The sequence below is a fragment of the Lagopus muta genome, chromosome 3 (assembly GCF_023343835.1).
Source record: "Lagopus muta isolate bLagMut1 chromosome 3, bLagMut1 primary, whole genome shotgun sequence".
Lineage (NCBI taxonomy): Eukaryota > Metazoa > Chordata > Aves > Galliformes > Phasianidae > Lagopus > Lagopus muta.
Genome location: NC_064435.1, coordinates 8269231 through 8283601, shown reverse-complemented (window position 1 = coordinate 8283601; position 14371 = coordinate 8269231). Strand labels below are relative to the sequence as shown.

The window sequence follows — 14371 nt, the reverse complement described above, 5'->3', positions numbered from 1 at the left end:
GTGTTCCTCCAGACCTTCAAGCATCCAATTACCCTGAGCAACCTGATCTAGTGGTTGGCAACCTTGCCCACAGCATGGGGCTTGGAACTCGAGGATCTTTAAGGTCCCTTCCAATCAAAGCCATTCCATCATTCTATGAATCCATGAATTCTAAAAGTGGAAGAGCAATGAAGCCTCACGACAGCATTTTGCTACCTCTCTGATGAGCTAAAATCTTTTCTGAGTAACCTTATTGGATGTCTGAGCATGCGTTTTATTCCATGTAAAATCTTAACACAAAGTACATTGCTGATTTTGTTTCTGTAATGTGAATGGAAGATGAATTAAAATGTCTGTTTACCTAATGGCACTTCTATGCAATTAGTGGTCTTTTAAAGTCTAGACTTGAAAATAAGGAAGAGCTGCACTTAATATGGTGGATAAACTTCTCTTTGCATTTGCCTGCCAGGGCATGAGATTAGCCCTCAGGGCTCCCCTTTTTCCTTGCTGTGGCTGATAATGTCATTAAAACCGGTAGTTATGCAAAGAATGCAGCTTCTTCCTTCATGCTTTAATCTTAGCTATGGCAAAAATGGTTTCAAGAGAAGCAGAGGTTGAAACTATGTGGTAACAAGACTTACAAATCACCTTCTCAGAAACATTATGGATAAGTTAGGGAAAATGTTTACAGAGCTTTTATTATTCATGATCATGTTTAGAGCATGTTTTAGCATATATTTTCTATTTTCTGATGGAAATCTGATGATTTCTGATTATAGAAAATACTTGTGGGCACTTGTGATTGTGGATTTAGTGGGAATGATGATGATGGATCAGTAGTTGGATGATCTTGGAGGTCTTTTCCAACATTAATGATTCTATAATTCTATCCCAGTGCACTTCCCAGCATGTTATTAGATGCATTTAGATGCTTCAGCATTTCAGCTGCAGTTATGTGTCTTTGGTTTTCTGTTTTCATATTTTTGTCTGGCTGTCTTAGTGCATCCAGTTTTAAATAAAAAGAAACTCACAATGCAGGAGTAGCTGGTTGTGAGAGCTGCTGATGATGTTCAATAAATAGAAAGGTGTTTGTGGAGGAATTTGTAAGACAGCAAAGAAGAGTATTTCTCTGAATATTGTTGTTGGACCCTTATTTAAAGGCACTGATTTTAAAACATCCTTAGCTACCTGTGATTGTTTCAGAGAGATATGAGGAGCATATGAGGGCAGTGTATGCATGTCTAAGTATCACAGGCTATAGACAGAAGGAATTATTTAAATAGGTCTGTGGGAGCCTAAACTAGGAGAAATACGTTAAATAACTGAAAGAGATATTAAGCCTGTTAAGAAAACATTTAACAAATAGGTGTAAATGCTTCCCAAGTGAATATAAGGAAACAGCTGTATTTTGGATCAATAAAACTAGATTGGTCAAGGTATCCCCTAGAGCAGTATCATTCACTGTAAAACAGATCTTTTGCATGGCAGAGTAGAGACATCTTATTTCTAGGAGCTGTGATTCTTTCTTCTGTTTTTTTGTTTGTTTTTTGTTGTTGTTTATCTACTTGGTTGCTTTGGTGTCCAAATACTCTTGCAGTGCTGTGTTGTTCAGTGCAGTTCAGCAAGGAACTGACTTGAGCAAGGCCTTTGACATGGTCCCCCACCACATCCTTATCTCCAAACTGGAGGGATGTGGATTTGATGGATAAGAAGTTGGTTGAAAGGCTGCAGACAGAGGGTGGTCATCAATGGCTCTGTGTCCAGATGGAGGCTGGTAACAAGAGGCATCCCCAAGGGGTCTGTCTTGGGACTGGTGCTCTTTAACATCTTATCAATGACATCAAGGGAATTGAGTGCACCTTCAGCTAGTTTGCTAATGACACCAAGCTGAGTGGTGCGGTTGACATGGTAGAAGGAAGGGATGCTATTCACAGGGACCTTGAGAGACTAGAAAGGTGGGCCCAGGTGAACCTGATGAGGTTCAACATGGAAAAGTGCGGAGTTTTGCACCTTGGCCAGAGGAATCCCAGGCATCCATACAGACTGGAAGGAGCAGTCCTTGAGAGCAGCCCTGTGGAGAAGGACCTGGGGGTCTTGATAGATGAAAAGCTTAACATGAGCCAGCAGTGTGCTCTTGCAGCTTGGAAGGCAAATGGTGTCCTGGGCTCCATCCAAGAAGGGGTGGCCAACAGGGACGGGGAGGTGATTGTCTCCCTCTACTCTGTTCTTGTGAGGCCCCATCTGGAGTACTGCGTCCATGTGTGGAGCCTCCAGTACAAGAAAGATAGGGAGCTGTTGGAGAGGGTCCAGAGGAGGGCCATGAAAATGATCAGGGGACTGGAGCACCTCCCCCATGAAGACAGGCTGAGGGAGCTGGGCTTGTTCAGCCTGGAGAAAAGAAGGCTGCAGGGTGACCTCATTGCAGCCTTTCAATACCTAAAGGGAGCTATAGAGGGGAGGGGAATCAACTCTTTGAAAGGGTTAATAACTGCAGGATGAGGGAGAGGTTATGGATGCCCCGTGCCTGGAGGTGTTCAGGGCCAGATTGAATGGGGTCCTGGGCAGCCTGATCTAGCGTTGAATGGGAAGGTTGGTGGCCCTGCTTGTGGCAGGGGGGTTGGAGATTCATGATCCATGAGGTCCCTTCCAACCCTGGCCACTCTGTGATTCTGTAATTCTGTGAAGGAGGCATCGCCTACACAAACATCACTTAGTTGATAGTTGAACTGTTCTGTTACTGAAAGCAACTTTTGGCAATGCTAACTTTACATGGTTACAGTTGCTTTGATATGAAAGGAAGAATTTTACACGTAAGTTTGAGGGCTTCTCTGAAAAGAATGCTTCCTATTTTACTATGTTGGTCCATGAAGTTAGAAGTGGATGTTGGTGATATGGCAATAGAGGTTGAACCTTCCCACCGATATTCCATTACATTTCATTTCTGTGTGATGGAGGGCAGAAGAGGGGCAGTCTGGCAGAGTGGCATCTGGTATGGAAGTGGATATGAAACAAAGATGTGTTGCTGAATTTCTCCATGAGGAAAAAATGGCATCTATTGACATTCATTGATGCTTGTTGAACATTTATGTAGACCAAACTGTGGATGTGAGCACAGTGAGGTGGTGGGTCATGCATTTCAGCACTGGCCATCAGCTCTACTGGTGCAGATTTTTATGAGCACAGCATGCAGGCTCTTGTTCACTACTGTGAAAAATGCACAGCTAATGATAGTGACTATGTTGAAAAACAGTATTTTGTAGCTGAGAATTTGCTCTATCAAATTGTGATATTGTTCTTTTAATATCTGTTGTAGTTTCCATGGAAAAAAAAAAAAAGAGGCAGTACTATCAGCGCTACCTACCTTAAAATGATTTATTTCAGACCCTAATTAAGTTATTCTTGTGGGCTTGAGCTCTTTGTTTGTTTGTTTGAATCTTAGATTCCACAAAGGATCTTTTCTATTTAATGGATGACAGTCAGATACGAAGCAACCCAAACTCCTCTATTCCTTACCAGCAGTACTGGGTCTTCAGGCAGAAGTACTCAGCGGAAGAAGCTATGCTTTGGTGTCTCACACGTAAGATATCTCGTAGACAGTTATTCTGCAAGATAGTAAGGAGAGAAAAATTAACTGAAATCTTTCTGCAGAAATGCTGGACTTAGAGATTTTTCAGGGCAAAATTTTCATGGAATTCAGCTACACTGAATTTGCTAATGGGAGAGGACATCTATTTCTTCCTTACAAACTTTGTCTACTGTGACAGAAAGGATACTCATCATTCATAAGCAGGGTATCCCTATTATGGATACAGCTTATGCTACTAGGAAATACACTGCCTACAGTGGTAAAATGAGAAGGTAAAACAAGGTATTTCAAGAATAAAGCATGCTTTGGATATGATAAACAGAGAAGAATGTCTAGCTCTGACTAGCAGGTATTCTGAAGTGAGAGCACTATACGTACAGTGCATAAATGTTACTGTAAAAATTCCTTGGAGATGTGCATGTTTAAGCATTTACATTTGTCTTTAGAGAAGTCATTGCCACTGTATTTGTGAATTAAATTTGCATAAGATTTGACTACTCTGTTTTTTTCTGAAAGTGACTTATTACTCTGAAGGAAAATTTCAGAACACATTTCTGCAAGCAAATGACTTGAACGGTTAATTGTAGGAAAGTGATGTCTATTTTTGTGTCCTGTGATAATAATTCAGAAACTGATTGCAAAAGCTTGCTAAAATATTTATAAATATTCCTAAAATATTTAACTTCATTGTCCATTACTTAATGTAAGAGGTGAATAAGTGACAGAGTTTTTCTGATTGCATGCTTTGTGTGCCAAACTTAATGCAAAGTGAAAAATAGAGATTTTTAAGTTACTGTGTTTGTGACACAAACAACCTGAGCCTGTGCTTGTCACACCTGGAGAACATATCTATCCAAAGAGCTGTGGTGTAGCTCCTTTTCTGTGCTGTCCAAGTAAACCTGCTCTTCAGCATAACTAGAAACAGAATCTGTCCCTATTTAACTTGCACTGTGATAGAATAATATCTTTTTTATTTGTTTGCTGATCAATGCCATTAAGTACTCTGAAGAGAGAGGAACAAACCCTAGTGTGGCTAACTTCTAGTGGCTTTGCCTCCTAGGCTGTGCACAGGAAGATGAGTTTTGTCAAATGGCAGATCTCCAAAATACTGCAGACACATACTTTGTGTGTACCCTGTATCCAGAGGCACAGATTTGTGATGGTAACATTGAACAAATGCTGGAAAACTGTCGTACTGAACTACCCTGGCAGCCACAGGCATTGTACCGTAAAATAGGTAAGTGATGGATCTTGAATTTGTAATGCATACATTATTATTGAATTGGAAATTCAAGCCAAAATAATTTCAATTTTCCATTTTGAATCTGAGATAAAAAGCCTGAATGAGTACTGGGATATGATGATTGGATGCCTACCTGTGCGACCTACTGTAGGGAACCTGCTTTGGCAGGGGGGTTGGACTCAATGATCTCTGGAGGTCCCTTCCAACCCCTACAATTCTGTGATTCTGTGATTCTGTGATATGATACAAGGGAAGACTGTGTTGAGGTAACGGAGCTGGAGGTGTTGGTCAATGCTTGGCTGAGTATGATTCAGCAGTGTACCCAAGTAGCCAATAAGGTGAATGGCATCCTGGCTTATATGAGAGATAGTGCTGCCAGCAGGAGCAGGGAGGTGATTGTCCCGCTGTTGAGGCCACACCTCTAGTGCTGTTTCAGTTTTGGGTCCCTCTCTACAAGAAAGACACTGAGGACCTGGAGTATGTTCAGAGAAGGGCAGCAAAGCTGTGAAAGGGACTGGAGCACAAGACTTACAGGCAGTGACAGAGGGAACTGAGATTATTCAGTCTGGAGAGGGGCAGGCTAAGGGGAGACCTTAACATTCTTTACAACTCCCTGAAGAGGAGTTGTAGAAGTGCTGGTACCACATTTCAATGTCTAGTGGAAAGATATTAACCACAAATTCCATTCTCTGCTTTAGTGTTCTCAATTCAAAGAGGCCAAGGGTAGTTCAGATAATCTGTGTACCAATCTTAGGCTTCTTTATAATATAGATGGATTCAGACCATCATAGGGATGTCAATACTTTCATTTTCTATTAAAATTTCCATGATAGTTAAGCAGTACAAAAATTGGAAGAACATGAATGCATTCTTGTTGAATATATGTATAAATAAAACAAATTTAGAGTTACAGACTTAAGGATTTTAACCTCTGCATTTTGAATGCATGAGGAGTTTGAATTCTTGGTTTTCTCCCAGAGCTCACATGAGGAAAGTGAGACAAACAAGCCTGTTCTCACTCCATGGGAATCTGTAGTTTTTCTGCAAAAAATATAGATATCCACAGAACTAAATGATTAATTCATGTCTTGCTGGGGAGCCCCACTACAGCACAGAATTATACATGAGCATACACAAAGGATTCCTCAAACGTATAACTATTATCCAGTTTTCGGACCAAGATGATTGAGTCATGTCAGTACAGATAAAAAACTGAAGCCCTTAGAAGTTTTTCCTTGGCAATGTGCTTTCTTCAACCTTTAAAACCTTGTTGGATTTTTGTTCATCTTTAGACATAACTACCAGTTGTCTACTAATAGTATAAAAAATGCTTTTTAATTGACAAAGGCATAGAAACATAAGCTTTACACTTACAATGTCATTCCTTGACAAATATGTATAAATTAGAAAGAAAAAGTGATCTTTTCCCCAATTTTATTTCCCTTTTCTGTACCAGTCACTCTGAGAAGTACTGTGAAGAGCTTCTACACACGTGTACCATTCCAGAAAGCAACAGGAATCTCAGTGAGGAATGTGACTGACATGAGCAGAAAAGCAGTTTCAAATGGGTAGGACATCACTGAATCTTTGTTTTTACTGAAATTTTAACTATGTTTTGAGTACCAAGGCCATGTTCTATAGCTGAGGGGGATCAGGTGCTACAAAAATAGCATTATTTATTCGAGAGAATGTTTAACAAAGAAAAATGGCATACAAAGGAAATTTATAATTGAGATAAAAATAACAAAGTATCTAATTCATTATGAATTTTATGTCTTGGTAATAACACATAAAAATAATTGATGCAGATATTTTTAGGGCAGATAGCAAAGTATTCAGAAAGTTGAATCAAAATATCAAAATATTCTAGAAAATAGAAAATGTGCAGAAATGTCTATACAGCAGAAAGAGCCATGAGGCATCACTACAGGTTCTTGGTGTCTCCTCTATATGCAATATTCCATCATCCCTTCTCTAGGACAGAAGCAGACAACTAATGATATTAAAATAATGATGTTTTTCTGTTTTCAGCTTTTTTGAGTGTGAGCGTTGGTGTGATGCTGACCCCTGTTGCACAGGATTTGGATTTTTAAATGTCAATCAGCTGTCAGGTATTTTTTTAATATTAAAAAAATGTTTTCAATCTTCGTATTCCAAACTTTACTACTCTTTTCCTACAAAAGGCACCCTTAAAAGCCCTTGCTGATCTTAACTCTTATTAACACCTTTTTGAGTGATGATGACCCTTTCTACGAGTTCACCCCAATGAACATGCTCAAATTATCAGAAATTATTATGAAAACCTTAGGAAAAGGATTTCTGGAGAGGCCACAGTTCCAATAGTGTGATATTCAAGCATATAAAACTGTAGGAAGCTGTTATTTCTTATTTATTGGCTTCTCTTCCAATATGTTTGACTTCTTTTTGTGATTTTTGTTGTTTCACTTTTTTTTTCAAAAGCTTATCAGAAACCTAAGTATTTCTGAAATTAAGTGCAGGTTAAGAACACAATGTCTGTGGTTACTCTGGGATAGCTTAGATTTTTTTGTTCTGATTTTTTTGTTGTATATCTGAATTTTCCTGCTCCCGAATGTAGGTCATTTACTTGAGGAAGCATAGTTGGAGAGAGATGGAGGTTGCTTACCCTCTCACACTTAGTATTTTAGCAAGTATGTGTTACCGGAAAGCATTTAAAAAGTCAAACAAGCATATTTTACTGACCTGAGATGGCTAAGTTAAGGGTATTGTCACACTATGCTCTCTATATAATCAGCAGAAATCTTCATAGGAACAAGCTACAGTGTCCCTAGGAGCTTTGGTTGACTGAGTCACTGAGTACTATTCTGGAAATATTTTTCTTTCTCTCCAGGGACTGTAAAGTAAGTGCTGTGTTTAAAGGAAAGTCTTTAGTAGGTATTTAAAATTGGATACTATCCAGGTCAATGCCAATGAAGAAATTGTTAATGTTTTATTCTAAATTTTGATTTAAGGACCTAAAATGGCAAACCTTGTTTTTTAGAAATGGGTGCTAACCAGCTCTGCCTGAGGCTTTATGTCTTTAAGATTCACTGAAGAAAAATCTAATTTTTTTTTTTTTTTTTGGCAAGCAGGAAAGGCTTTCACACAGTCAAAAAAGAATAGACCAAAAAATAAATCCATTGTTTTTCGGATTTGAATGTGGAAATCAAAAGCAGTAGACAATCTTCATATTTCCATAAAATTATATGAAATTCAAAATGTTAATTGATTATGAATTTAAGTTTCTTTTAAGTATAACAAATTACAGATTTTAAAACATCAAACATAGGAAATTATATTTATTGCCTATAGTATTTCTGACATCCAGTACTGGCAGTACTGTAGTCAAGATGAATTTCAGAAGTGATTTTAATATGAACCAAAATAAATCTTAAATAACACTTCTGTTTCAAATCCTACAATACTTCCTAGATACTGAAATATTCACCCTACCTCCTTGAAAGGCAGAATTTTTGTTTTGATGTTAAGTAAATGCTGTGTTTCAATATACATGAAGGTTTTTAATTTCCAGGATTGAATTAATTTGAAAGGGCTCCTTGCTCAAAGACACTGACCTTGCGGCAGGATTTCAAAATTTTTGCTTAGCAGAAATGCCCCTAGTGGCCTTAGTTGGGTTATAACTTTGGTATCTCCCTCCCTCACATTGACTTCAGTCTGATTATTTTTTTTTACACTATTTTCACCCATAGTAAAACTTTGTATGTTTAAGGTATTTTCATCTGATTTCCAATTCAGTGAGATCTGTTTTAATGTGCAATGGAATCACATCGTTTTCAATTTCCTTAAGATACTGTCTGGAAGAGGAAATTCTTCCTCATCACTGCTATAACCACATATTTCCTTGGCAGGAGGAAAAATCATGTGCCTGACTTTGAACAGCCTAGGAATTCAGACATGTGCTGAGGAATCAAGAAGTGCTTGGCAAATTTCAAATTGTAGTTTGCCAGACACTGAAGTCAGAATACATCCATTTGGCTGGTATCAGAAGCCTGGTGAGTGTTCCAGGGCACGTGTACTTTCCAACTGGTATCTGCACATTCAGTCTTCTTAATAACCTTCATAGAATCATAGAACTCTTCAATGCATAAAAGGCTTAACTTTTAGGCATATGGGCAATTAACAAGAATAGCAATAGACAAGGAAGACAATAATGCCTGAAGTAAAGAAAAGTGTATTTTAATCTGAATTTTTAAGGAATAGAAATATCTTAGAGGTTTAATTGAATTTCTTAAACTGGTGAGACTTGTGATCTATGAGGGAACCCAAACATACTGAATTCCTCTGCACAGCCGTGGTCAAGACATCATTCTTTGTTTCTCACTGCTTGCCTTAATAATATTCGTAGATGAGTGACTTCAAAGATTTGGGTTTGTTACAGAATTTAAAATTCACTTTTGGCTGCTTTGGTGAAGAAAGTGTCAAGACCAAATTCCAAGGTAACGTGGTATTATTCAGGCAATAAACTGAACAAAAGTTATGAGAGGTTAGCATGTTTCCTTAAGAGAAATTAAAAAAAATCAATTTAGTCAAAGTGAACGTTCTTTCCCATAGTGAAATAAAAGTCTCCATTACTTTTTGAAAGATTATCATTAAAACAAAAGAAAAACATAGAAAACTCCCCCCTAAAGTACTGCTGGTTGTGAAAACCAAGAAAAAATGAAAAAAAAAATTTTTTTTTGATTTATTGACTTTTTGTTTTGTTTTGTTAAAAGCTTTTTTGTTTGTTTGTTTAAGAGCTTAAAACATGCTGATTAAATATGAGTAATCTTGGGAAAAATTTGGTAACCCAAGAAGTTGTTTTGTCAAAGAAAATGAAAACACATTTTAGTTGGTAATAGAAGAGGTCAAAACCACAAGCTAACGTAAAACCTCAAGATATCCAGAGAATTTGTCATTTTAAAACCATTCTATTAAAAAGCTACTATTTCAGTTGTGTTAAGATAGCTAACCACACAAAAAAGTATAAAATTCCATGATAGAAGTGTGTATACACGCAACCTAAAGACCTCCTGTACTTGTAATCATGGTATTACAGAATGAAAGTTGGATAAAGTGCGAATTTGATGGTCTTATCCCCACAAGCTAGCACTTCCGTGCACAACATGCAGTGAAACAGCTTTAAGTTACATCTCAGTCATCCTTGTGGAGTACAGCCTCAAACCCCTTGCTAAGTCTATGTGGACAGAAAATTGTTGAACCCCACTTTAAGCAGGAAGGTCTCGCAGGAGCAAGTCTGGCAACAGTGAAAGAGTCTGGGAAACAATTTGAGCCAAATAACAGGAATCAGGAGCACTTTTCACTACTTTTAAATTCCTTGCTGTCTTGTAGGAAGGACTGATTTTTGAGTAGAGAAGGGAGGCACAATGTCAATACATAATTCTCAGTGCACATGACATAAAAATAATCCATTCAAATTGTGTAGAGCTAAGTCAGATATCCTTGCAGTGCATTGCATTTTATAGTGTTGGTAAAATGCATTCACACTGAATGTCCCTGAAATAAGAACTTACTGTGCAACCTTTCAAGCTCTTCGGTAGTACTCTGCCCACTAGAACATCTCCTCTTATTGGTGCCACCTCTGTTCAAGGAGACACAGCACAGACTTGAGGGTCCATCGCTGAAATTGCAGAGTTTGCTAAATCCACAGTGTGTGGGCTTGGGGAGAGGAAGTCTGAGCATAACAAGAGAGATAACAACAGCCTATTGACAATACAGAAAATATCAGGGACCTGTGGACAGAGGGAGCAGAGATGCAACTAGAGGAAAAGTAGATGAAAAGAGTGAGGAGCAGTAAGAAGGCAAAGTGAAGAGAAGGAGATATCAGAGGTATAGATACACTTTGTGGAATAATTTTTCCTCTCATTGATAAAGAAACAACTAAAAAGAAAGTATACTGATTGCTTCACGGACAGAGGAATGAAGTAGAGGAGTATATGCAAAAGGGGGAGTGTTAGAAGAAAAGATGATGTTTCTGCAATGAAAAAGCTTCAGATGTTTTTCCACCATAACAGATAGCAAGGCACAGATGTGTATGCAAATAAAGATATTTGCAGACAAAAATTTGTATCAGTTTTGCTGGTGTGTTGGGTGTCTGGGAACCAGGAAGAGGAACAAGAAGACTTTGACACTGAAGGGTAAAAAGAGTGAAATCTGAGGGAAGAATTTACTGTAGATAGCAGGAGTTTAATATGAGGTGGGTCTTTGGTTTTAGTCCACAGCCTGCTGTTGAAGAAAAGTACTCTGTGTTTCACAATATGTTAAGTCACCATGTGGAGCTGACAGGTGCCGCTCAGCACACTAGCAATTTGGCTAAGTATGTATATGTAGTCATGTATATGTAGTCATGTAGCCGTTGGTGAACATACTATTTAAAAAGATAGGGTCCTGGATACAGCCCTAATTTTTCACAGATGTCATCGAATGTGGTAAACCCACGACTTTTCGGAAATATTTATTGGCTGCATGCATGTGCAGTACAAAGTGAAAGAAACAAAAAATCTGATCCATCTTTGGCACCTTTGGATAGTAGTAGAGGGCTTATAACTGGTTTGAATAGTTGAAGTACTTTACGAAATATGAGTGCCTGAGGGAAGATATTATTCGCTATTTATGTTAAAGGAAAATGCTAGCAACTGAGAAGCTTCATGAGTGGAAAATATGAATTAGTATTTGAATTTTAATTTGAAGCCTTTCCTTCTGGAAACTGTCTTGTTCCTAATTTTCTCTTTTGAGAAAATCCAGTTTCCTAATCAGGAAACAGAAAATCTGATGTCTCTTCTGATGCATGAAACTGAGTACAGAGTGGGTCATGGAAAAAAACCAACAAAGAACTACTGAAATGAGTTATTCATAAAAAGAGCTGCAGTCTGCAAACTGTTTGTAGGAATGCTTACAAATACATAAATTGAGGAATGTCTGTTTCATGAATAAGCCAAAAAGGGTTAAATAGCAAAGTAGGCTCAGATCCTTGTTCTTGGTGTTAGTGATGAGAAGATGCAGTGTTCACATTCCACAAGTGATATGGGAATCACTATAGCATTGACTTTATTTTGTGTTTTCTACTTTCAGCTGATTTGATGAACACTGTGCCTAACCTGTGTCCAACCGTTAGTTTGCCCTTCAGGCCAGAAAGTGGTAAGTGCATTCATGTGTTAAGACCAAAAGAAAAAAAGAAAAATAAATAAATAAATAGATAGATAGATAAAAAAAACATCCTTTATTTTGCTTTCCTAAAGGCCACGCTGTAATGAAGTGGTGTTCCTCATGAGTTTATTTATTCAGATGCAACATGTATGCTTTTTGTTAGTCATGCATCATTTAAATGGAAGAAGCTTGGTCAGCCAGAGTGCTAATCTAATCTGAGCCAAAATATTTTGCAAATAGCAATGTATCATTTGTAAGTGCAGATGTACCAGGAGTTTCAACATATATGTGTTCACATGTTAGTGCAGTGATCAGCAGAGAGGATCTCTGTCAAGGGAAGCCTCCAAGAAGTCTGGTTATTACTTTAGGGTCTGCTGTTTTGGGGTTTCTAGCACTTTTTTGAAGCAGCTGAGAGTGACAGTGAGTTTCCTGATCAATGCAAATAAATATAATAAAAATGCGGAGTCAATATCAGTAAACCTAGTTTGTCCCTTTAAAGACTTGTGCCTAAAAACGGAGAGAATGGGAGGGTAAATACCCCTAGAAGTGAAGGCAGATTTATACAACTTTAGAATTGATGTAGAAAAACAATAAATTGTACTGCCTCTAGTCCTTGTTTACAGCTTTCCTCAAGTTTGGGAATATTCTCTCAAAGTTTATTCAGAATTGAGCCCCAAAAAACTGTTTTTCTTTATTTATTTCATTCCCGTAGTAAATCAATATTATGGCTCTTTCATGAGTGGTTCCTCTTAATAAATGAAACTTGAACTTTCAGGGCAGTGTGTTTATTACACCCTAAAAACATACAAATTTTAAAGAGGTTTTCCTGATGCATTCTTTCAAAAAATACATAGAATGTCTGCTATGCTATGTGTAACAGCAAGAAAACAGGTTGACTAGCCATTCTGTAACTCAATTTAGCCTTTGGGTTAGACTGAAATTGAAGAGTCTCATCCATCTCTACCCTTGACTATCTGTTTGATCGTAAACAGACCTTTTAATTTGCTTCCGTTTGCCATTTAACTTAAACCGGCTGCAACAGGACTTGCAAGAGATTGTTAATCATGGCATTTTCAACACTGAGTTCAGGATTTATTATTAGCTGTTTTATCTTCTTATCATCTTTGACTTCCAGTTATGTTCATGTTCAGGCAATGTGTATTTGCTGGTATAAATTGTGCTTTTCTAGTGTTCTAATATAGTGAAAGGAAAATTCCTATTTTATGAGTAGGCAGAAATTATTTTTCATGAGAAATGCTGGAAAAAGCTAAGCAGGTAATTTGTAAGGTGGGCAATTCTATTCCTTCACAAACTGTAGGATAAACAGAATCCTGCTTTACAGAGTGTCAGGACTGGGGAAATGTTTTCAAACTTGAAGACAGTAGATTTAGACTATATATGAGGAAGAAATTCTTTCCTGAGAGGGTGGCGAGTCACTGGAATACGTTGCACAGTGAGGTTGTGGATTTCCCCTCCCAGGAAGCATTCAAGGCCAGGCTGGATGGGGCTGTGAGCAACCTGGTCTAGAGGGAGGTGTCCCTGCCTATAGCAGGGGGTTGGAACTAGACGATCATAATGATCCCTTCCAACCCAAACCATTCTATAATTCTATGATTCCATGATTTATTAAAGCTTTCTTCTAACCAGTGTGGTTAGTACATATTCTGTGACTTTCCTTTTATGTTCTTCTTGCATTCTTAAGTAGGAAGATAGTGACCTAAACAATACTTAGGGTAATTAAACCTGTTTGTCTGATTTTTGCTCTGAGGCTGCACAGAAGTTATCCATAGCAAGTGAGATATTCATTTTACCCTTAAAATCTTCTATCATACCCATCTCTAGATAGTCTTTCCAATGCAAAGTATCATTCTTTAGTGATAAAACGTTAAAATTCTCTATTTCCCCCCCACCAAATAGCTAGTCTAGAGAACACTCTTCAAAAGAAATGTTAATGACCCAAAAGCTGTTTTGTGTTTTGATCTACAACAGTGCCAGTTCTCCCAGTGCTAGATAGACTTTGTCTCACTTTGTATGTTATTTAAACTCAGAATCTCTTTTATTTGTTGATTTTGTTTTATTTGCATATTGAGTTTTTAATGGGCCAAAGTCAGCAAGGGACAGCTAGAACAATTTAATATATCCTAAAATCTGCCTGAAGGTAGAACTCCTTGGAGACAAGGGATTGCGAGGCACCATCCATCCATCCCCTCCGTACACAGAGGGGAATTCTACTGCAGTCACTATAGGATTAAGGGATCGTAGAATCAATAGCTTACACTGATGAAAGTCAAGACCAAATTGCTCTCTCTCATCCAAATAATTTCTTAGAGTTCTTCACTGAAACTTTTCCTAAACAAATTGAGCAAAGTCATATATTTGTT

At 37.9% G+C, this 14371-nt stretch overlaps 1 protein-coding gene across 1 annotated transcript in view; it reads left to right on the top strand.

Moving 5' to 3' along the window:
* TG (thyroglobulin) overlaps positions 1 to 14371 on the top strand; it is a 139899-nt gene that overhangs the window by 47873 nt on the left and 77655 nt on the right. The window contains exons 31-36 of the mRNA XM_048939555.1: positions 3419 to 3556; positions 4626 to 4802; positions 6265 to 6376; positions 6840 to 6919; positions 8696 to 8839; positions 11916 to 11981. Of these exons, the coding sequence (XP_048795512.1) occupies positions 3419 to 3556; positions 4626 to 4802; positions 6265 to 6376; positions 6840 to 6919; positions 8696 to 8839; positions 11916 to 11981 (717 nt within the window). The remainder of the gene's footprint in view (positions 1 to 3418; positions 3557 to 4625; positions 4803 to 6264; positions 6377 to 6839; positions 6920 to 8695; positions 8840 to 11915; positions 11982 to 14371) is intronic.